The sequence below is a fragment of the Falco peregrinus genome, chromosome 5, assembly GCF_023634155.1.
Source record: "Falco peregrinus isolate bFalPer1 chromosome 5, bFalPer1.pri, whole genome shotgun sequence".
NCBI classification, from domain to species: domain Eukaryota; kingdom Metazoa; phylum Chordata; class Aves; order Falconiformes; family Falconidae; genus Falco; species Falco peregrinus.
This window is the reverse complement of record NC_073725.1, coordinates 43,957,819-43,979,942: the sequence shown is the minus strand read 5'-3', so window position 1 is coordinate 43,979,942 and position 22,124 is coordinate 43,957,819. Positions and strand designations below refer to the sequence as shown.

General features: G+C 37.8%; 1 protein-coding gene across 2 annotated transcripts in view; it reads left to right on the top strand.

The window, feature by feature from the left end:
- The window catches only part of NEBL (nebulette), a 269,776-nt gene extending 248,892 nt beyond the window's left edge, over positions 1–20,884 (top strand). For both annotated transcript variants that reach the window (XM_055805484.1, XM_055805485.1), the window contains 2 exons: positions 12,096–12,211; positions 15,932–20,884. In XM_055805484.1, the coding sequence (XP_055661459.1) occupies positions 12,096–12,211; positions 15,932–16,108 (293 nt within the window). In that variant the 3' untranslated portion in view covers positions 16,109–20,884. The remainder of the gene's footprint in view (positions 1–12,095; positions 12,212–15,931) is intronic.
- The last annotated feature ends 1,240 nt before the right edge of the window (positions 20,885–22,124 follow it).

Below are 22,124 nucleotides of genomic sequence, written 5' to 3'. Positions count from 1 at the left end.
CCTAGTCTGGACTATTGGACTTCTAGTGTCCTCTGCTGAGTGCTTTGTTAATGCAGAATGTGAGAGAAATTAGTCCAGAAAATTAGATGTCATCTTTTTCCACTAAAAAAAGGTATGAAGTATCTGTAAAACCTTATTTTTTAATGTAAAACTTGAAGCTTCATATAGCACCCCAAGTGAGGGCTTAGTTAAGTTTTGATTAAGGTTTGATTTAGGGCTCTGTGAATAAAACTAAATATCCCACATTGGTTGTAATACATTAAGACATAATTTGTGATTCATCTGAAAGCACATTTTTGTTCAGTGTGTGTTCATTGGGGATGAGTTAATGTTCCAGGGAGAGCTTTAAATTTTGCACTTGCAAAATAATTTTGCTTAGATTCTCTCTGCCTATCTTTGATTCCTGTGTTTCTCTCCCACACCTTTGACATCTGTCAGCATCAAAAAGCAATTCCCACACATCCAGGTGGAGGAGAATCCAGAAGAGATCCCATTTGCAGTTTTTGTAGTGTGGCAGCAGTTCAGGGGATCCTTCTGTTTGCCCTGCTAGCTGTCTGAGTGTGATGTTCCCTTTTCCTTCGAACAATTAGTCACCAGAAATTGGAAAGGAAATTTCCAAGTGACTCAACAGTTGGAAGTGTTAATGGCTCCCTTGACAAGTTGTTGTTCAGTTGTTCAGTGTGGTCCCCCAGAGCAGCTTTTGATATACTTCAGAGGATTTTATATTCAGCAGGCAATAAATATCATTAGTAAAATTATGTGTGGTCACATACTTGATCCTGGTTGATGCTGCCTTCAGCTATTGCTCAGATTGGTTATACCCACTGTAGAAATAAATAGCAGCACAGAAATCAAAGCACAGCTTCCATGAGAACTTTCTGTCTTTAGTGAAAATGGGCGACAGCTGATGTTCAGTAAATGTGAGTTCAAATTGTAATTGAAGGTGTGTAGGTAATTCTAACATGTTAACATAACCTTCATTTTACTAACTCTTCCCATTTCTGAGGAAGCCTAGAGCAAAAAACAGCCTATTCACAAGGTAAGAAGGAATGGCAGCTTCCTGTGGTACACCAGAGCCCCACTAGGACTGAGGGTGCCTCGGGCTGGCTTTCAGACTTGTTTTGCCTTCATAAATAAAAGAATGTGGTGCACTGCACGAGGAAAGGAAAGGCATACTCTGCTCTTGTTTCCTCAGCTGAGACATGCTGCAGCTTAGGTGGAATGTCAGGCAAAACCAGTCAGCTGGCAATAAGGTTTGTTAGTGACGCCAAATCCTGACTGCAGTTCGTACTCAAAGCTGCAGAGTAGGATGCCCTGTGATTTGGTTATGTCCCAGTTACAATACAATAGAGGAAATGAGTGTACGTACAAATGTTGTGATATACCAGCTGTTAATAGATACGTAAGCTAAACTCTTTGTCTTGTACGGCTACCACTAAAGACAAATTCCAAAATAATATTCATAGTGGTTTCTCTTATAATCCATATAATAAGAGGGTAGGCCTTTTTGTGTTTTGAACTGCTAGAACAATTTCTAAGACATATGTGTAGAAATATATGCATTAGAGGTTGTAGAGATGTCCTAGTTTTGGCTGGGATAGAGTTAATTTCCCTATTAGTAGCTGATACAGTGCTGTATTTTGGATTTAATATGAGAGTAATGTTGATAACACACTGATGTTTTAATTGCTGCTAAGTAGAGCTTACTCAGTGTCAAGAACTTTTCAGTTTCCCATGCTCTGCCAGTGAGCAGGTCCACAGGAAGCTGGGAGGGAACAGAGCCAGGACAGCTGACCCGAACTAGCCAAAAAGATGCTCCATACCATAGAACATCATGCTCAGTATGTAAACGGGGGGGGGAGCTGGCTGCAGATCACTGCTTGGGGACTGGCTGGGCATCCGTCAGTGGGGTGGTGAGCAATTGCATTGTGCTTGTCTTGGTTTTTTTTCACTTGGATTTTATTTCTCTCTCTCCCTTTCCTCTTCTTTGCAATTACTATTGTCTTAACATTGTTTTCAAAATTTATTTCAATTATTAAACTGCTCTTATCTCAACCCACGGGTTTTACTTTTTTCTGATTCTCCTCCCGATCCCGGTGTGGGGCAGGAGATTGTCTTAACATTGTTTTCAAAATTTATTTCAATTATTAAACTGTTCTTATCTCAACCCACGGGTTTTACTTTTTTCTGATTCTCCTCCCGATCCCAGTGTGGGGCAGGAGGGGGAGTGAGCGAGTGGCTGAGTGGTACTTTGTTACTGGCTGGGGTTAAACCACAAGGGATGTGTTGAAGACCTTGTATTTTAGAAGCTATAGTAAAAATAAATAAATTTTTAAAAAATCACGATCTAGCTAGGTTAATGGGTCTGCCAAAGCAAAACCCAACCACCTAAGCCCTCCCCCCCGCCTTCCATAGTACCTGTATAAACTGTGCTCCTTTAAACATTGAAGATTTTTTAGTAGAATATTCAAAATGTAATTATTTTGTCAGTTGCACTACACTTAACTGGTTTAGAATATTCTGTGTTTGTCATAATAACCTTAAAACTACATGTTAGGATTCAAAACTGGGGATGAATAGGACTCCAGTTTTAGGGTTAAAAGCCAAATAATTGAGGTAGTTTTATTTTTACAGTGCTGCAGTAAGAACTAGTCAGTGGGATCTGGAAGGAGGATAAATGGTTTGTATTTTAAGTGAATTAAATATCAAGTGAAGTATGTTGTAACTGCCCATAAAATTCTAAATGTCAGATACAGATTTCATACCATTTTTAAAATCCCCAAACCAACTGTTCGTAGAAGTTGGATGAAGACAATAATTGTCACTCATTCTAAATTGTAATTTTGTGTTATGTTCACTTCCATTTTATCCTTTTTTGTAGCAAAACCCACAAAAACATGTCAGTATGAGTGAACACTACGAACAGCCTCTTCCTATATTTTTTAAAGGCTGGTAACCTTTTGAAACATTTTACTTATTGAATTTCCTGGGAGATCATTTACCACCCTTTTCTTATAACAAATACCTTAGCTTTTGTGTGAAAAAGCTTTTGTTTTAAGGAGCTGCTATGGAATTACATTTATCAAATCTGTTCTGAGTGTTTATGGTCTTGCAGTCCTAAATGGCCATTCCAAAGGCAGCCTGGGGAAGTTGATGGCCTTTTGTATTCATCAAAATTGTCTGCTCTGCCAGGACAGGACTGGCTTGTGCTTTTCGCAAGCTATGACGCTGCCTCTCACCACCTCACTGCTCCACAGTCAGACACAGTTACAGGCAGGGACTCTGTGGGTTGCTTGAGATCTGGCTTCTTCAACTCTCCTGTTGGCAGAGCGCAAGATGACATGTATTTAATACTTTACAACTTCACAAGTCTGTTGATGCTTTACACCAACAATGATCTGTTAATGATAGCAAAGGCTTTTGAGCCAGAATGGACCTCAAGAAATAGATTGCCCTGTAAAAGAATATAATGAATTGACTGATCCACCACTCAAAATATGAAGAATTAAGGAGAAGGCTTGAATGACCTGACGTGTAGACCATGATGTACTAGAGAGACAGTTTGCCAACAGTTCTTCCACTAGACTCGCTAGTACTCCCAAATTTCCACTCCATCTACTATTTGGTGTATGGTGGACTTCCACAACAAAGACCAGTATAACCAGTATTAATGATATTGGCTGTTCATATAAATAGGAATTTTGGAACAGGTGATTTTTTTGTGAGTATGCTTGCTCTCAGGAATAACTGTAATATGAGATAGTCCCCCCCTAAAAGGGAAACAAATTATGAATAAAATACAGGATTCCATGTGGCATGAGCACATTAAACATTCTTTTTGTCTTGACTTTCAGAATTTCTTTTTCTTTGACATATGCTAAATAGCTGTGTATGACGTTCTGTTGTAATTTCCTTCAATATCAAATCTTAATTTATTATTTTGAAACTGCTTTTAAGGGTTATAATTGTATGATTCTGCATTTCCCATAATAATCTACTTCACCTTACTTGGTGGAAACATATAGTTAGGATTAATTACTGCTAGCTGATAAGATGGTGCTATAAAAGAATGATGCTTAAAATAGTCTTAGTCTAATCATGACACTAATGAAGTTCAGTTTAAAACATTTTATTTTATTCATTGTAGCATGTCAGTAAGTAATGTTGAAAGTAGAGACAATATGATTTTTTGCATCATGAATAATTAATGTTAGTTATTTTAAATACAAGTTTATTAATGTTGTTGATGTATTTGAAGGTGGCATGGTTTATTTCTTACATCTTTAGAATTTAGGTTATGGAAACTTCCTAAGCTTGTAATGGTCTGAATTTGCCACTGACTCCAAGTAGTTCAGAGCTTCAATTCTAATGAGGTCAGTGAGCATGGCAGATATTTATTAGCACAGTATGTGAATTAGGCCATACTTTCAGGTTGTTATTTCAACAACCTAATTATATCTGGGTTTGATATTCCAATTTACTAACTAACACTGACTCCTGTAATGGATAGTATGCAGACAAACTGCTGCTTCTGACAGGACCGTTGAGAGCAACAAGCCTGGTAGCTCAGGCATCCGTGAAAGCAGCCTGACTGATGAGTAAAGGGCAAGAAAAAGAGAAAAAAAAAGAAAAAAGAAAAGAAATGAAGGGAAAGTTACTGTTACAAGAAAAAATGCCACGATGCCTTACCGTGTTGTTTTCTACTGTTCTAAAAACAGCACTGTTCTGTATCAGGTCTCACCATCTGCAGTCTTCAGGTTAGTGCTTTTTATATGTTTATGCTGTCTGAGCTATTCCCAGTAAATTTAGCTGTGCTACTCTTTCTGACTAGAAAATAATAAAACTATAGTAGATAAGAGTTATAATCAGTTTAAAGTATGTGTTTCCATTTTCTAGCTTATCTGAAAAGTTAACGCTGGGCAATTTAACTTTAGAGATGGCTGGGAATTTTTCAATATTCATCAGAAGATAACAGTTTTAATGCCGAAGGACTTTATAGGAATGGATTGCTTGTGATTAATATCTCAATGCCAAAATCTTCCATTTTATTCAGTTTTGAGATTGTTAAAGTTATAGCTTGACATTTTTGAAACGAATCCAGCTTTATGTTGAAATATGTTTAATTTTGAAGCCACGTAAACTATAATAAGCATTGAAAATTATCAGAATGAAACCTAGAACTTTTGAAATAATTGACATAAAATAGTTTCTTTACCTGATTTTTAAAATATCTTTTTGCATGAACCTTTGAGATTTTTTTTTTCTTTTCATCCCAATTTGGGAAAGGACCATTCCTGGTAATCGGTTCTGCACTGGAAAATTAGTGAGTTTTTACTAATGTTATTTGTATCTAATGTATCTGTATTCTTCTGGCTGTTCTCTATACTCCTTTTACTGCTTTTTTGTCATGTCCTTTAGAGACTATCTCCTTGCTCTGTACCATGGGGGTGCTGCAGAGTGTTCTGTACCTCATCTCAGCCTCTTCACCATCTCTATCTCTGGGCAGTCCTTGCACATTGATTAAAGCCTTCAAGTTCTACAATACCTATTTTTACTGTCAAGTAATCAACTCTATTGCTGGCTGCATTTGGCTTAATCTTCTCTAAACTTCCACTATGACTTTTCTCAAATACTGTGGAGATCTAGGATACAAGTAGCTGAGCAGTGCATGCCGCATGCTAGCATACAGGAGCATCTGCATTACATGGGATGCATTGTTTGGAGCTGGATGCCAGGACATCTGGAGGGAAGCATATGAGAGGCTCAGCTTTTTTGTGGTTTGAACTGAGAGGAATCTTGCACAGGAGTGAGCTGCTCCGGGGGGTCACACCTTGGAACAGCTGAGCTGATCTAGCAGTTTGCTGCCTTCTGCTGCCTGTGGCCTTGGGTACCTGATCCTGACTACTTCCTTGCACTGCATCTGTTGCTGGTCTGATCCCTCCCGAGCTGACTTAGCTCATCAAGCCAGCAGAAAAACAACCCAGCTGAGAGGAAGAGAAAAGGTGGTAGGAGTGTTAGATTGCCTCAGCCAGCTGATGGAGCATCAACCTCAGATATGCAGTGGGAATCATGAATGGACTGCCTTACAGCATCTTTGAGACATATCACCTCATGACTCCTTCTGAGTTCTTCCAACACTCTTAACTTTAGCAGAGAATGATGTTTAGCGCATCATCTTTAAAAGCCTGCTAAAAGCTCATCTGTCATAGCAGTCAAGTTACCTTTCTTCTCTTTTTATGTCTTTCACATCCTATTCTCATCATATCTATCCTGCCTTACTTGCTGCCAAAGTATCAAGATTCTTGTTTCTGATTAACCTGTGATACAGGCATTCTTTAAAACACTCATTAAATTCTTGGTTGGCAACAATTATATCTTGTTTATCCTGCTGTTCATGTTTGGGCAGGATGTGAACTTAATTCAGGAATTAACGTGTTAAAGTTCTTCCAGTCTCTCCTTAAAACTGTTTCTCAGGATGCTTGTATGGTTAATGCAATGCTGGATTGAGCTCATCTCAAGAGCTTGTACAGGAATATACACAGTATGGGAAACAGGAGGAATTACAGGGTGTGTGGTTGCCTAAAGGGGTATAGTGAAATCTCCAGCCTGAATTTACAGGACAAGGCCCAAAGAAACCCAACCTAACTGCAAATTTGGCCCTGATTTTAAATTGGCAATGGATTATATTACTTCTAGAGTAATCACTTTAAATATAGCAGCCAACATCTGGGGGAAATGATAGAAAACAAAAAAATAAAGTACGGAGCCAAAGTTTGTAACGAAAGGTATCTCCGTGACACTTTTGGGAGACAGCTTTAAAAAGGTCTGTTGTTACTATCCACCAGCTTCAACACAGCAATAGCAGTTTACCCTAAGGCTGTACTTCCTTAGCTGTGTATTCGTGTGCCTTGGACTGGGAAGTGGTCAGGGGGATTGTGCAGTCTGGGCAGTGATCCATCCGCATGAACAACGCACGGGGTGTACCTGAGTGCCCCAGGAGCGTCTAAGCCTGCACTTCTCCACATGTGATTGCGTCAATACTTCGACAATGTTTTCAGTTGCACAGGACATAACTGAGTAATTTCTAAGGGAAGGGCCAAAGAAAGAAGGAACTGAAAGCTATGGGAGAGGCCTTCTAAAGTGATGCCACGAGGCCTGCTCTAGATGTTGCAACCTGTGGAAAATAAGGTGGCAGCAAGGCAAGACAGGGGAAAGACTTCAATATATGTGGAGCAACATGAGTTCCGTGGGCAGCTTCATCTATTCCGGGGGAGCTAGTCGTGCTGTTGGTAACACAAAGGTGTATGGGGCTGCTGCTGTATTCTGGCTCTGCTGTAACTGCTCCTCCGAAAATCTAGTTTGATCTTTTGTGTCTTACAGATGCTAAAGTCAAACACGTAATAATTACAATATATTTTTTACTTCCTGCTGTCTGATATTGGTTTTGTTATTACAAAATGTTGCAATATTCTCTGTGAGTTCTCTGAAGTCTTAGTAGTGAAAGCATGAATCGAGATAGCATCAAAACAGGAAGTGGAATAATTGCTTAAAAGTGCATGACGTCTGTAAGGGTGAGTGACATGGTTGTTACTTAACATCTGGCCCAGTAAATGGCATGTATTGCAGTAAGTGGCAAAAGTGCAGTAGTTAGTGGTGAGGGTACATTGTTTTACCGTCGACTGCTGAGGTTCTGTTGTACAAAAGAATGAAAGAGAGCTTATGTATAGTCTTGATAAAATATGTCTTGAAACATACCTTTTAAATGATTTTTTAGCATAATTTTTTTAACCTTGTAGTTATACAATTTTCTCTTAATTATTCCTTTCCTGTCCCCACAGTCTGACCTTTTTCTTACCCAGTCCTTCTCAAAGCACGTTCTGATCAGTACACACAGTGCAGACCCCATTGTCTGCTGCAGCCAGCTGATACTCACTATCATTCTTTCAGCTTCATCTTTTCCTTGGAGGCTTCCTTTCTGTTTGCCTTTCATCATGTTCATTCATTTTTCTCTCTTTTCTCTGGGGAAGCCTATAAAGATGTAGTAAGAGATACAGGATAACTTTCTTCAAGTAGATAATGAATATCTGGCTTGCTTGGTAAGTGGAACAAGAAAAAAGTAAGTTTTGATACATCAGAATGCATCTGGTAAAGTCTTACCGCAACAAGAAAAAGCATCCACCTGTACTTCTGGGAGCAATGGTCAGCCCTCAGCTCCCTCACTAATAAGTCTGGCTTCAGCTAAATGAATTTCATGTTCCACCACTGTGTTTTATCATTCTCTTAGGTTAACTAAAACCATTGCTTTTGTGGCTGCTGTGCTCAAGGATGTTATAGAACTTTATACTTTGGCCTGAGTCAAAGATTGCAGTTAACTATGGAGATGATGGTGAAGAAAAGTCAAACGCTTTGTCTGCATCGTTCAGTCTTACCTTGAATTATTTGTATGTTGCTAGAAACACAGACAGATCTGCTGTCTCTTCACTAATATGCTCTTTTATGTGATTCCCAAATTTTCTTCCCAATAGACAACCATCTGGAGATTTCTTAAGTATTTTTTGTAAAAATATGTTAAAACCTATAGATCATTTTTTGCAGCCCTACTACAGTATTCTTTTAATGGAAAAAAAGGTGGAATTATTCAATCAAGTGATCGGCATACTTGTGCTGATATATATGTTCATCTATATGATAACCAGGGAAAGAACTAGAAGATAATTTGCAAAGCTAATCCTGGAAATTCCTTATTTTTCTTTGTATAGAATATTTTTCCAATACTTCAGGTTCTAATGGTTTCCCAAAATTTTTCCTGCTTTGGAGGAAATGCTTTATTTTGCTGAGCTTATGATTTCCGTCATTGCAGGTAGATTAGCAAACATGTTCACTGAGACTGTTTGACAGAGTTCTCTCAGCTTGTGAGAAGTGGGTTGCAAAAAAGAGGAAAGCATGTCTCAGACCTGCTGTGGACAGTTTTCACGGAGTCAGGGGATGTGGGTTGTCCTCCCCAAAATAAGGCTGTGGATTTGGAGTCTATAATGAGGCTGACAGTAGGGTTGCTGCCTTATGCTGACACTGGATGATGGGTAGGAACTGAGAAATATCTGTTTAGTGGAGAAGGAATTAAGAGTAAAAAGTTTCTACCAGTGTCTTCACCTCTCTTAGGAAGAGGAAAGGGTCTGTCAGGGTGTCTGCCCCTACCAGGGAGAAGCTACCAGCCCTTTGTTGCTGCAGAGCAGTCAGGGTGCTGACTGGTCAGCGGTGAATATCAGCTTAAGATACTACTTCCTATTAAGTTAGAATTTTAATCTGTGCTCACTTTTCAACACACATAACCAGTTTACTGCTGGTGTGAGGAGGTGAGACCCCATTGGCTTCTATGAACTGACCTATGCTTATGCTGTTGGTGAATTGGGCAAAATATATTCATTCTGGCTCGATCACAGAACCTTTGATTAAATTATGCTTTTCTCTATTTTCTCATGAAGGGCTCACGGTCATGTAGAAATAGCTTGTAACAACACTGAAACATAAATTACTTGATGAACTACTTAGTACTGTTCACTTAATGCATGATAATCCTGTGAACATGTTAACGAGCAGCAGTTTTCTGATGATTGAACTGCTTTAAAATGTCTTTATACTCATATGTCATTAGAATGAACTTGGCACTTCTAAAACATCCATTATTCATCATGTTCCAGTGTTGCTCTTGACTGTGTATCACTTTAATTTCACTCAACAAAGCAATCTATTCAATACAATAGTTTGAAACATGTTTTCTGTATCGGAAAAACCCTGGTTAAATATACAGTGTTACTTATCTTTACAAGTATAGTAGAGCAAAAAGTAACATCCCAAGTTGTAATTGCATACTTAGTGCATTTGAATATGCTACATAGACTAAGTGAAGGTTTTAAGAAAAACTTCTGTTGAACTCGAGTTTGTTAGCTGGGGAGGCAGGATAGGTAAAACACCTTGATGAAAGCACAAGGTTGACTTTTCTTTCTGAAATAGTTCAGCAAACATTTTCTCAGTAATCCCTTTTCACATGTATTTATTGTCCTGATCACTGAACAAGCATTACTGTAATTATGAATACTTCTTAAAATTTTTTTTAACGGTGCCTACAGAATTACAGGATGGTTATGGTTCAAAGGGACAGACCTCTGGAAATCATCTAGTCCAGCCCCCTGCTAAAGCAGGTTCATCTAGAGCAGGTTGCGCAGGATCGCGTCCAGGCAAGTTTTGAATGTCTGCAGGGAAGGAGACTCCACAGCCTCTCTGGGCAACTTGTTCCACTGCTCTGTCACCCTCAAAGTCAAGAAGCTCTTCCTCACATTCAGGTGGAACTCCCTGTGCTGCAGTTTGTGCCTGTTGCCCCTTGTCCTGTCACTGGGCACCACTGAAAAGAGCCTGGCCCTGTCCTCTGGACACCTGCCCTTAAGATACTTGTATGCATCAGTAGGATCCCCTCTCAGCCTTCTCTTCTGCAGGCTGAACCGGCCCAGCTCTCTCAGCCTTTCCTCATCAGGGACACGTTCCAGTCCCCTCATCATTTTCATAGCCCTCTGCTGGACCCTCTCCAGCGGTTCCCTGTATCTCCTGAACTGGTTTCCTGCTGCTCCAAGGTTTTTTTGATTTTACAAGTCCTGGATCCTTTCGTACATTGTGAACCCCATTAAATCCTGCATTAGCTTTGCTCTTTCTTGAATCTCTGTGTTATGGCTGCTGCAGAAGTGGTTCTCACTTCCAGAAAGACCAAGAGGTGTATCTCAGAAAGTATCTGACTGCTGTATGACTTAATATTTGAAGGTTTTTTGACTCATGGGCTGCATGAGCTCCATCTCCTTATAGCGAAAGATGGCTTTTGTCAGAGGAGTTAGATAGAATACCAGCTAAATGGACCACTTGAAAAAGTGTCAACAGATAAGAAACTTCTTTTCAGTGTAGCTAAATGAATTTCCAGTTGAACTAGTGAAATTCTGGTAAATAACAGTTGAGATGGGATAATAATTGCTGTACAAGCCAGAAGTCGTTATTCTCATAGTGCAAGAGTCTTGCAAAACATACACAAATATGCAGTGGCTAAGCTTTTAAACTTCAGATTTTGAAAACCAGTTCTTTATTTTGCTTTAAAAATGCTTATTGGGCTTGCTAGGAAAATATTGAGTTATCACTTATGCTGTACTTATTTCTCACAGATTTTTCATCAACCATGTTTTTAACACATTCTGTTCCAGTCTGTTGCCAAAGTAAGGTGTTAGAGCAGATATGGGAAGTTTTATGAATCCTTTCCTAGTAAACAGTAGAGGTAGGGGGTCCTTGGTTGGTTGTTTTAACTCTTTCAGAAGCTCTTGGTACAACAAAAGTCAACCTATTAATGATTACCATACAGAATTGGTAAAATAATGTAATTGTTAAAATAATGTGAATAAACTATATGTGAAAGAGATGGAACAATTGTGTGTTAGGATGAAGATACTGAAAATGATGGATTTGGAAATATTTAAGTAACCACTGATACCTCTGTGTTTGGCTAAGAATGTTGATGGAATGAGAATAAACTAAGAAACCCAACTGCGGGCTCACTTTTTTACTCCCTGTGAATCACAGTCTTTCTTTATTCATAGCCCAATAAATGTTAGTCTACAATGAGTTAGGAATCAATTGCAGAGAATTCCTACTGAAACATTTCAAAACTAATACAGTTAATATATAGTATTTTTCATCAATCTTTCCTTAATAAATGGCACTATATGGCACATGATATTCAGTGTGTCATCTATAGTAGTATCAAAATTGAGTTAGTTACAAGCTTTTGTACACAATTTTACAGTCAGACTTCTTAAGATATGTTAAGCTTTTCCTTCCAGCTAACCTTGACGGTGTTTTGTGGATATATTGCTGTAGCTTTGGGTACATTTATGTGTAATTCAACCTATGAAAAGCCTTATGTTGTATATGGAAATAATTCTGAACCATTTCATACTGTCAAATTGCTATTTACAGTGCAAATAATCTACAGTTTCTACAAAATGCTGGATGAGGACTTTTAAAAAAAAGCTTAATTAATATGTCTGTATTTCTTTAACACACAGCCCCTGTTCTGCCTGGGGCATATCAGCAAAGCCAGTCCCAAGGATATGGATACATGCACCAGACCAGTATGTCATCCATGAGGTCCATGCATTCACAGCCTCATTCAGCAGGTCTGGTGAGTATTTGATTGAAAGAATGATTTTATTTGGTAAGCAACATTATCAACTATTGTGAAATCACTTAAATATGAGTGAATTGGTTCCCTTGAATTTTATGGTTGGACTATTTGACTGACCTAGTCCTAAATGTAAGTGGTAGTCCTCATGTATAAAAAAGATTAAGTGACTGAGGGCAATGTCAAGAACGTTTATGTCAGAATACATTAAAAAAAAATAGTTTATGATCTCCAGAAGGCAAAGAAATAACTGTATCTCCTACCTGCTTAAAACGAGTAGTAAACACTTGGACAGTATTTCAGCGGCGGAGCTTTCTGTGATGAATTCAGGCTCCTAGTGCTGAATGAAAACCACTGATCTCTTAAGATCACCCTGTTGGTTTAAATTTGTTTCAAATTTTTTTGACTTGCTGATTTTGTACTAGCAGGCTTTGTGCCTATCCATATTACTCATCTCTGCTTGTATAAAGCTAGCTCAGACTCCGTATTGGTGTGCCCTTTCTAATTCAATAGAACAGTCATGCAGCCACTCGTGCCTGATCAAAACCAAGTTATACTACTGGGCTTTCTTAAGAAGCCATGGCTGTATCATGAAGTTCTTAATTGTGGTGGATGGGAATGTAAACCTGGAGTGAATATTTCATTTTAGAAGTAACTGGTTATGGAAGGAGAGCTGAATGGGTCTTCAGCTAGGTTTTTTAGGAAATTGAGCTGCTTTAATGGTTATCACATTTTTTTATCATATCACTGCCTAAAGATTTCATAGTCCAGCTCCAGTAACCTTTTACTTTAAAAATACCAACTTCTAATTTTGAATTTTAAACTATTTTGAATGGTTTTGTATTTATTACCACTATCACCTTTTGAAGAGATGAAGTACTTCATTATGAACAAAACTTAGAGCTTGCTGAGCTGAAAAAAAATGTTTTCAAGATTAGTTGAAACTTGCATTTTTCTTTAAGACTGAAACTATGGCATTTTATATTGTAACGATCATGGTGTTCTGTGAAGTTTGAGTGCTTTCAGGCTTGCCAGGTTCTTGGTTGCTTGGGGGCTGAAGGGGGCTAACTTGCTGGGAAGTCTGGGGCTCATATACCTGCATCTTTGGGTGAGCCAATAACCTGAGAAACTCATTGGACACCTGCATGGTAGCTGTTAGGCAGTTGATACTGGAATCAACCACTGATTTCCAAGGATATTGCAAGCCACTCGGGGAGCTGACTGCTTTCCAAAAGGGCCTGAGTGCAAAAAGTGAGAGACCTGAAATCCTGGGCTGTGCCAGCAGGTTTGCTAGTCGGTGGGGACCAAAGCAAACTGAAGCTTACCAAACTGGTAACTCTTTTGCAACATCTCAATCTTTTCTTATACTCTCTCGTACTCTTGGTACCTGCTAAACTCACTACTGACAGAGGAATAATTCACTAAAATGCATTTCGAAAATCCCTGCTTTGAATCCTTTAAGCATTGTAATTCTCAATTATATAGCCCAGACTGCACTCTGAAGTGATAATTAGGCATTAAATGCTAACAGGATTATTATGGAGATTTCTCCTGACAGCCATTTAACACCTAATTAGGTGTTAAGGCCATAAATTTAGGTTTCTCAGCAACATTTAGGGCCTTAATAAATTTTTTTTAAAGTTTGATATTACCAGCTTGTCTTCACAACTGTGTCACCAGAGTCATGTAGTCAAGCTGCCTTAAAGGAGACAGCAGTAGCATGTTGTATGCCATGATGCTCTAAGGATGAGTGAGCATCCTTCTGAGTGAACAAAAACTTAAGTTTTTTTTCCAATTTTATGTAGTTTAATAAAACACTTAATCTCTTTCCCCAGTCTTTGCCCATTTAAGGGAGACATATAATCATGGCTCAGAGGAAAATCCATTCTCTGCCTTATGCCAGATATAGACTTACTACAATTTTTCTTAAGTGGACCTTTTTTTAAAATAAATTCTTTAAAGGACTAACTGCTACTGACCTTGTTGTAATAGAATATTTTTCACTGGTTTTTTTGGAGTTAAGTTTCAAGGCTCAGTACAGAAATCATTGGAAACAGTTGGAAGGAATAAGATTCTCAAATGCAGAGACCATTCCTTACTGACCACTAGTTTTCTAGTTTGTGAAACTTGAAAGAATTTTTTGTCATGATAGAACCCTCCCAGTTGGTTGATTCGATGTAGTGCATAAACAATGATGCTTTTTTCGCCATCATCTGTGAACACTTGGAAGACATTAAGGAACCACCAAGAAACCACATAGCTCTAGTTGAAAATTGCTCTTGGTCACAGCCTGCAGGGCAACAACATTACAAAGCATGACAGAGAACAACTATACAGAGCAAGACTTGAATACAGTTCAGAGTAGGCTTGTCAGGAGAGGTAGTGATCTCCAGTATTTAACCAGGAGCTCATTTCTCTGTAGTGTTTAATTTGCGCTACCAATGCTAAAGGCAGAATCAAGACAAAAAGTGTGTTTCTAGCATGTGATCAGTAATAATCAGGTACTCTCTAGTGTTTGGATTAGATGATCCCACGTTTCCAACATGTGACAATTGACCTACTCATAGTGTGTGGAGAAATCTCCATCTTCTCTGAAAATAACTTCATTAAAAACCCTCAAAAAAACATATGAGATGGACTAAAACTAATACAGAGTTGTTTTTCTCAACTGGGAAGCAGATCAAAGTTTGCTGTCTCTTAAAAGGTACAGACAAGGAGTACTAAGCATTAACTCAAACATTTTTTTTTACCTTTTTTCCTTTAAATCATTGTACCAGAAAAATTCAGCTAGATATGGTGACATATCAAAAATTACTGGTAGGGAAAGTGAATATTATCAGTGATGCTTGAACTGTTCTTGACTTCTGTCAAGAGGTGGGGTAAGGAAAAGAAAGTGCTCCTGGGAATTTTAAAATGAGCTCATTTTGTTCTGCTGTTAAGATACAAGGGGAAACTGTTACCTCTGACTTTGAATTCCAGCAAATGATAGCACTTCATTGATTATGAGTGGAAAGAAGTACTCTGTTTATAAAGAAAGTGGAAATCTTTGCTTACATGGACAGAGGTGTAGAGAAATTTGGCTTAGAAAATGATAGGACTTTGTGTTTTGCTTAGATCAATCTTTTATCTGAGCATGCAAAAATGAGTATTCATAAAAATTATTTTTGTAGGCTTTTTGAAATCTTGTCTTTTTTATTAGATAGTAATATATTACTAATTTTTAATTCGGGGTAGAATCCTAAAGAAATGAAGGACATTCAGGGAGATGGCAAAGTTAATGACCTGGATGAAGACTGTGCTGCTTTTCTGTCGTGAAGACACAGGAGAAGCCATTTGAGAATCATGCAGATAGGGAGCAGAAGCACAGCTAGCCATGGCTGGATGTAATGAACTGTTACTAGTGAATATATGAAACAACAGTTGGTGTATTTCGAAGAGGCAGTGAATGGCTTGAAATCTCTTTGTATGAGGACTTTGGACAATGTAGGTTTACAAAAATAATTATTTTGGTACTCAGAAGAAGGGGCTGTATTCACTCTATATTTGACAGGGTGGAGGGTGTGCTGTTTCTTTTTAATGGGTAACTTGTGATTTCTCTGCCTTGCTCCCTCTGTTCTTTTTACTGTTTTTTTTTTTTCGTTTTCTTTGTGCAAAGAAGAGAAGAAATCTATCTCTGTTTAAGCTTGAGACTTTACAGCCTTGTTTTCTTTCCTTCAACAGAGAACATACAGAGCTATGTATGACTACAGTGCCCAAGATGAAGATGAAGTTTCCTTCAGGGATGGTGATTATATCATTAATGTGCAACCGATCGATGATGGCTGGATGTATGGTACTGTTCAGAGAACTGGGAAAACAGGAATGCTTCCAGCAAATTATATTGAGTTCGTTAACTAATTTTTGTCTCTAGTCCTTTGAGCTTTATTATGATTTACTCTAACCTTTTAGAAAAAAATCAGAAGAATCTTTTAAGCGCACATGTTCATGACTTTATCACTGCTGTAACAGTCTGCATTCTCACTCAGAATCCAATTTGAGAGTCCTTTAAACTAAAGATAAATAATCAACAAGAAGCTCAGAGCTTTGAAAACAGCATTGCTTATAATAGTGCTCCCTCAAAATGAAAAACATATCTGGAAGCCTGGTGCTGCCAGTCCTATAAAGATTTCAGTCAGTTAGCTGTAAAGGGGAAATATCTTTTCCCTACACCTCAAAGATATTGTTTCTGTTTATAATAACAACCATAAAATCAATTCACTTCTTATGGCACTCTGAAGTCACAGGAGTTTGAACACATCTTCAAATTATTAGGGAGGTGTTTAATTTTTGAGCAGTTAGCATCCTAATAAAAATAAAAACGTTGAGTAGATAATTCAGTCATTTGAAATAATGGCAAGTAATATGCTAGTGAAAAAAAACCCTCAACACCCACAAATAAAACACTCTACTGCCCTGCAGCCTTACAATAAGCAGGTCTATTCTAACAGCAAAAATTTCCTGAGTCTTGCATACTCACATTTATTCCCGGATTACCCATTTTCTCTTATTTCGAACATGACCTCTTCTATCAGCTTTGCTTGCATCCCAGTCCATCAGTTAGATCCATATCTGGAATCATGGTTCTTCAGTATCTTTTCCACAGAAAATTCCTTGCAAAGACTATCTAGAATATAAAACCTGTCAACTCTTCTGTGTCCTTCTGGTAATACTTAGCATTTAAATAGAAACTTCCATTAGGGCAACGTACAACCAATACTTCATGTTAGTTCTTTTACCTTCACCTGTACTGCTGTAAATAAATATCCTGTGTGAGGCCCCCGCGCTGTGCAGTCACACAAAGCCTGCAGTCATGTCCCTCCTCCTTACCACAGGTAGCTCGCTTAATGGCTGCTTTGCTGATGAGCTAATGTACCTACCCTGCTGCAGAAATACTTGCACCTCCGCTGAGGAGTAGAGGATAGCTCTGGTTATTGTAGTGCGTTTCAGCTCAGTGGCCTATTGCTTCAGTTTCCTCAAGAAATCTTGGTGATCCAACAGTGGGTTGTACGCTTGCCGAATGATTAATGAGGGAGAAATACTATGTTTTCTTTTACTGATTTAATCTTTCTCATAACTGACACTGAAAGGAAAACTAACCAAACAGAAGTCCGACATACTGTATGCCATCATGCTTCAGTTTAGCCATCTGTAGAAAACAGTAACAATATTTTGCTGACAAACCTTCACATATGCTATTTGGTGTCCGTTAACTTATGATCAGGACTGAGAGATCCAGGTCTGACTGTGAGGCTGGGGAGAGGTGACATAATGGATCTTTAAGAGGGACTGTGTCAGCAGGCTTGGGTCACAGGGAAGTTGCTTTTGCTTTGACTGGGTGCCAGGAGGATGCCATGTTCCCTCCCAGGGAGAAACTTTGGGAGGAAGGACAAAGGAGTTAAACTTTCACGTGGGAGCTTACTCATGTGGATGCATACATGTCTAAGGAAGAAAATGTTTTTGCTGATAGTATCATTTGTGGTGTTCAGCCGTGTGCTGGAGAAGTTAATTTTGAAGTAGCTCTCAGAATGTTGAACCTGCACTGGCTTTCTTCTATTTCTGAAATTTTGAAAGTAGAATTAAATATAGAGTTTAAAGGCAATTTTATATTTCTCGTTTCACAAAAGTAAGCGAGCAAGCCTGCAATAGCTATTTAGAGAATAAAGAAGGCAGGCGGTATGGATTTATTGTGTCAACTGAAAGTTGTCAGTGCCAATACTTCCTAGTTCTGTTTTTGCACACAATTAGGAATTGGAAAGCTTATGCAATTATTTTTAGGTGATGCTAACACAGGGCTAATACCAGATGCCAAACAGTGTGGAATGACTGTATTAAAAAAAATAAATTAAAAAATGCCCATGACTGTAGAATTGCCTGTGCTTTCTTGTCAGCTGTGTAATTTCAAGGCTAAAGCTGACCGGGGGCGTCTACCTTCAAGAATTGTGGTTTAAAACTAGGGATGCAATACTGCAAATATGCAGTCTGTATGGGTGACACTGCTGTCATTTGAAATTCTTAAAAGTTTTGTGTGTAGAGCTGCTGCTGTGACACACCCTTATGAATCACTGGTGACTTCCACATGAAATTAGCAAGCTTTGCAAGTCAAATGGCTTTCTCAAAAGGGTGATGTGGTAACCTGAGCTAGAAGCTCTGAGACAAGCAGTCTGTTTCTGTGTTGGTTTTCATCACCAGCCATCAACAGCAAGGAGAAGAATCTCATCTTACAATGGCTGGCACATTTTCTGAGGATGCTTGATGCAGAATTGGCTATCACTTGCTGCTGTACTGCTCTATTAGCTGTGTAATGCTGACAACAATAAGGACAACTTGTCAGTTTGTTAACCAGATATGAACAAAAAGAAATATAGGGAATAGATACATTGCATCAAGTTGCAATTTTTAGTGACTTATAAAAAAGAAAGTGTCCGCCTATAAATATACTAGCATTCTCCTTAAATGAGGAGATGGCTTGCAGCGTTGAGCACTGTATGCGTAGGGAACAGTAAATCAGAAAATGAACGTTCGATAACATTAGAGGACTCTGTTATGCTAAACAATGGAAATAAAATTTCCTTTATTAATTTTGAATATTCATCAGCCTGGCAAAACAGCTAAAGCAATTTGCAAAATAAAAATGTCAGGAAAACAAAACAACATGTGAATTGTATTTCTCTTGAGAATGGTATGTCAGCAGAATTACTAAGAACTGTTTTAAGCTACTCATTCATGTAGTCAGGTTTTTATGTTGTATATGCTTAGTAATCCGTGTTCATATGGAACAGTTCCTGCTTTTTGATGTAAACCAAACTTTAATGTCATTATGCAGTTTTGTTCTAGCAGTGCTATCAAAGGCCCAAAATTATCAGAGTGCAATTATAAAAATGATGTTTTTTTAAGATCTAAAATTTGTAAGATAGGGAGAGTAAGTCAGCAACTAAATTGTGCCAGCTCAGGTTTTACAAGGTGTACACTGGAGCCTGTTACATGCAGTGGGATATAGGTGTGAACAGATGTTATATGCTATCTTGTCACCTTTGAAGTGTAAATTCCTTTTAAACGCAGCATGTTCCCCTCACTGTACTTTTTTTATGCAGACAGCATTTTTCTGGGGAAAGGAAAAGACTTTTAAGGAGCTGAATTTCACAAGATACTCCAAAATTCAGGTTGGAAGTTCACACATTCCCATTTTAAGCATTTTAGAAATAAAGAAGATACAATGTGCTGTAATTCTTGCTAACACAAGTATAAATGTAGAAAACAACATAGAGCATATTCATACATATATACAAGAACAAATGGGTGCCTTGCTTTTCATTACTCTTTCTTGCCTGGCTAATTTTCATTTTCTAAACAAAGCTACTTACAGATATCACAGTTGTAATTTTTCATTATGGAACATTAGCATTTAATCTTGATGAAACAGGGTTTTCTTGATTACATTTGGCATACCATAAACCACTTCAGCAGATTGGGATTTGACAAAGGATCACATCCCATGGATTATATTTTTGACAAATGTGTCCCAAGTGTTCCTCGGGGATATGGAAGGTCTCTAATACTTAGGAAAGGTAATAATTCTAGTTTTTATAGTGCAGCGACTGCATGTCATCTTGTACAATGAAAAGGAAATGACAAATACAGAAGTCTGTGGCAGAAAGTGGTACAGGGTATAAAATGTTAGATTTTAATTATGTTGATTAATACTCCATTTAAAATACAGAATACGCTTTAGTAAATGTTTAAATAGTATACTGAAACAGACAAAAGATGCTGTTGAAGTTCTCCAAACTGATATGCTGGCAAATACAAAGTACTGGTGAGCTGTAGAAGAATAAAACATTTTGCAATGCTTTTAGTGATTTTCTCCAGCTTTATGCCATAGGAACCTCATCTCTCCTTTTGAAAGAAAACCTGAAAGCTATATTTCCTAAACTGCCTGCACTACAACAGTATATTCAAAGGAATTTCATATGCTTCTTGTGTCTGATAAATAGAATTTGCATATTGTACTTAAGTTGTAATCCAGTTGTTGTTGACATTTGTTTAATTATTATTATTTTAGGGGGGAAAATAAGCTATACTGTAGCATTACAATCGTGTATTTAATATTACTATTAGAAATTGCTAGACCATTGGAAGACAGCAATGACTGTATTGACATTGATTAGCATGATGTGGAAACCCTCTCAGCTGTTGGTTTTTGCAGTGTGATATAAAAAGCAAAAATGAACCGCTGTGCAGTTTGGCTTATGTTTGCTTTAAAGTGTGTAAAGTTTTAGTTATTTTGCAAAACTGTACTGTATTTGGGAGTATACAGTTATGAAGGTAACAATTGTTTTTCAAAGGACAGATATACTTACTCTTGGATCATATGATGTATCATCTTAATTTGGCTTTTGTTATGCAGAAAGTTAACACCAGCTATTAAAATATATTTTAGTAGAAATGCTTTAATTCCTGTTTTTTCCTCTACACTGTGAATATTTAAGCCTTGGTGGACTAGAGCAACATCATGCTGCCCAAAGTACTAACCTATGCAAACTAGTTCACATTTTAGTTGATGTCACAGTGGATGTAACATAACAGTTTATTTTGCATAACATTGAACGTCATTCAAATAAAATATTAAACTCAGCACTATGTATGTATTATATTCATAAACAATACTCTGCAAAGCTACCATACCCATTAATATAAGCAATCAAAGATATATATTGTTTTAACTAAGGAAGCTTTGAGTTTTCAAACATAATTAGAATAGTTAGCACTATTATTCTTCAAGCTTGATCTCAAAATATAGTTTCCCAAACCACCATTTTATTTCAGAAGTGCCTTCTCCTTGGAGCGTTAATTTTCTTTTTCTGTCTATATTTGTAATCTTCAATAGAACAGTGAGTTACATTCCATGTCCCTTGGTTTGTTTAAATAAGCAAAGGTAGCAAGTGAAGGAGGTCTGCTGATATGACTAATACCAGTTTCCTGGTTTTTGAATGGGCATTTGGTTAGGTGTGCTCTCAGTGAAATGCTAATGAAAACAAATCAGATTACTGGCCTCTTTAAGACAATTTTATATACAAATGTAGTTCTTGGGTTATCTTTATTCACTTACACAAGTAAACTATTCCCACAACATTTTAAGAAGGTTTAAGTTAAAATCCAGAAGTATTTTGGAACTGCTCTGCCTGAAGAAGTTTATTATACTTAGGAACATGTTTTATTTGAGTATTGAGTGTGCAGGCCAATGGACTGCATTAGGATCTTTTGATTTTTATCAAGTGTTAGTTTGAAGAAGGCTGTTAACAATGAGTGAGGACAGATGGCAGCTACAAATGGAGCTGGTTAGTTCATTGTAGGTAAGTGATGTACAGTTGCTACCATACTAATTTTCTCCTTAAGAAATACATGTTAGCATTTCCTGTGAAGTTTAATTAGTTACAGAGCTCTGATTCCATGATCTCTGGTGATTTTATATATTGAAATGCTGCCAGTATAGCAAAATCCCATCTTTATATATATTGTAGCAAACAGGAGTTTTCAATAAGAAAAAGATTTAAGAGCTGCCAAAATAGACCTCAAGCACTCAGAATGTGTTTTATTTGCAAACCCCTCCATAATCTGCTAGAGCAGCTGGAGTACTTGATTTTTTTATTTCTATCCTAAATATATAATTCAGGTGAAGTTTCTCCTCCTGAGAACCGCTGATATGAAGTTGGTAGGAGTCATGTGTTCGGCATTTGAAGGCTTATGTCCTTGTTCATTAGCAGTGTCAAATCTAATAAATGGCTGAAGTGAAGAGGGCTTTCCTGTCTTTATTGACCCCACAGAGTATCATCATCAAAAGGATCTATGTACTGGCACTTGGAAGAACCTCCATACT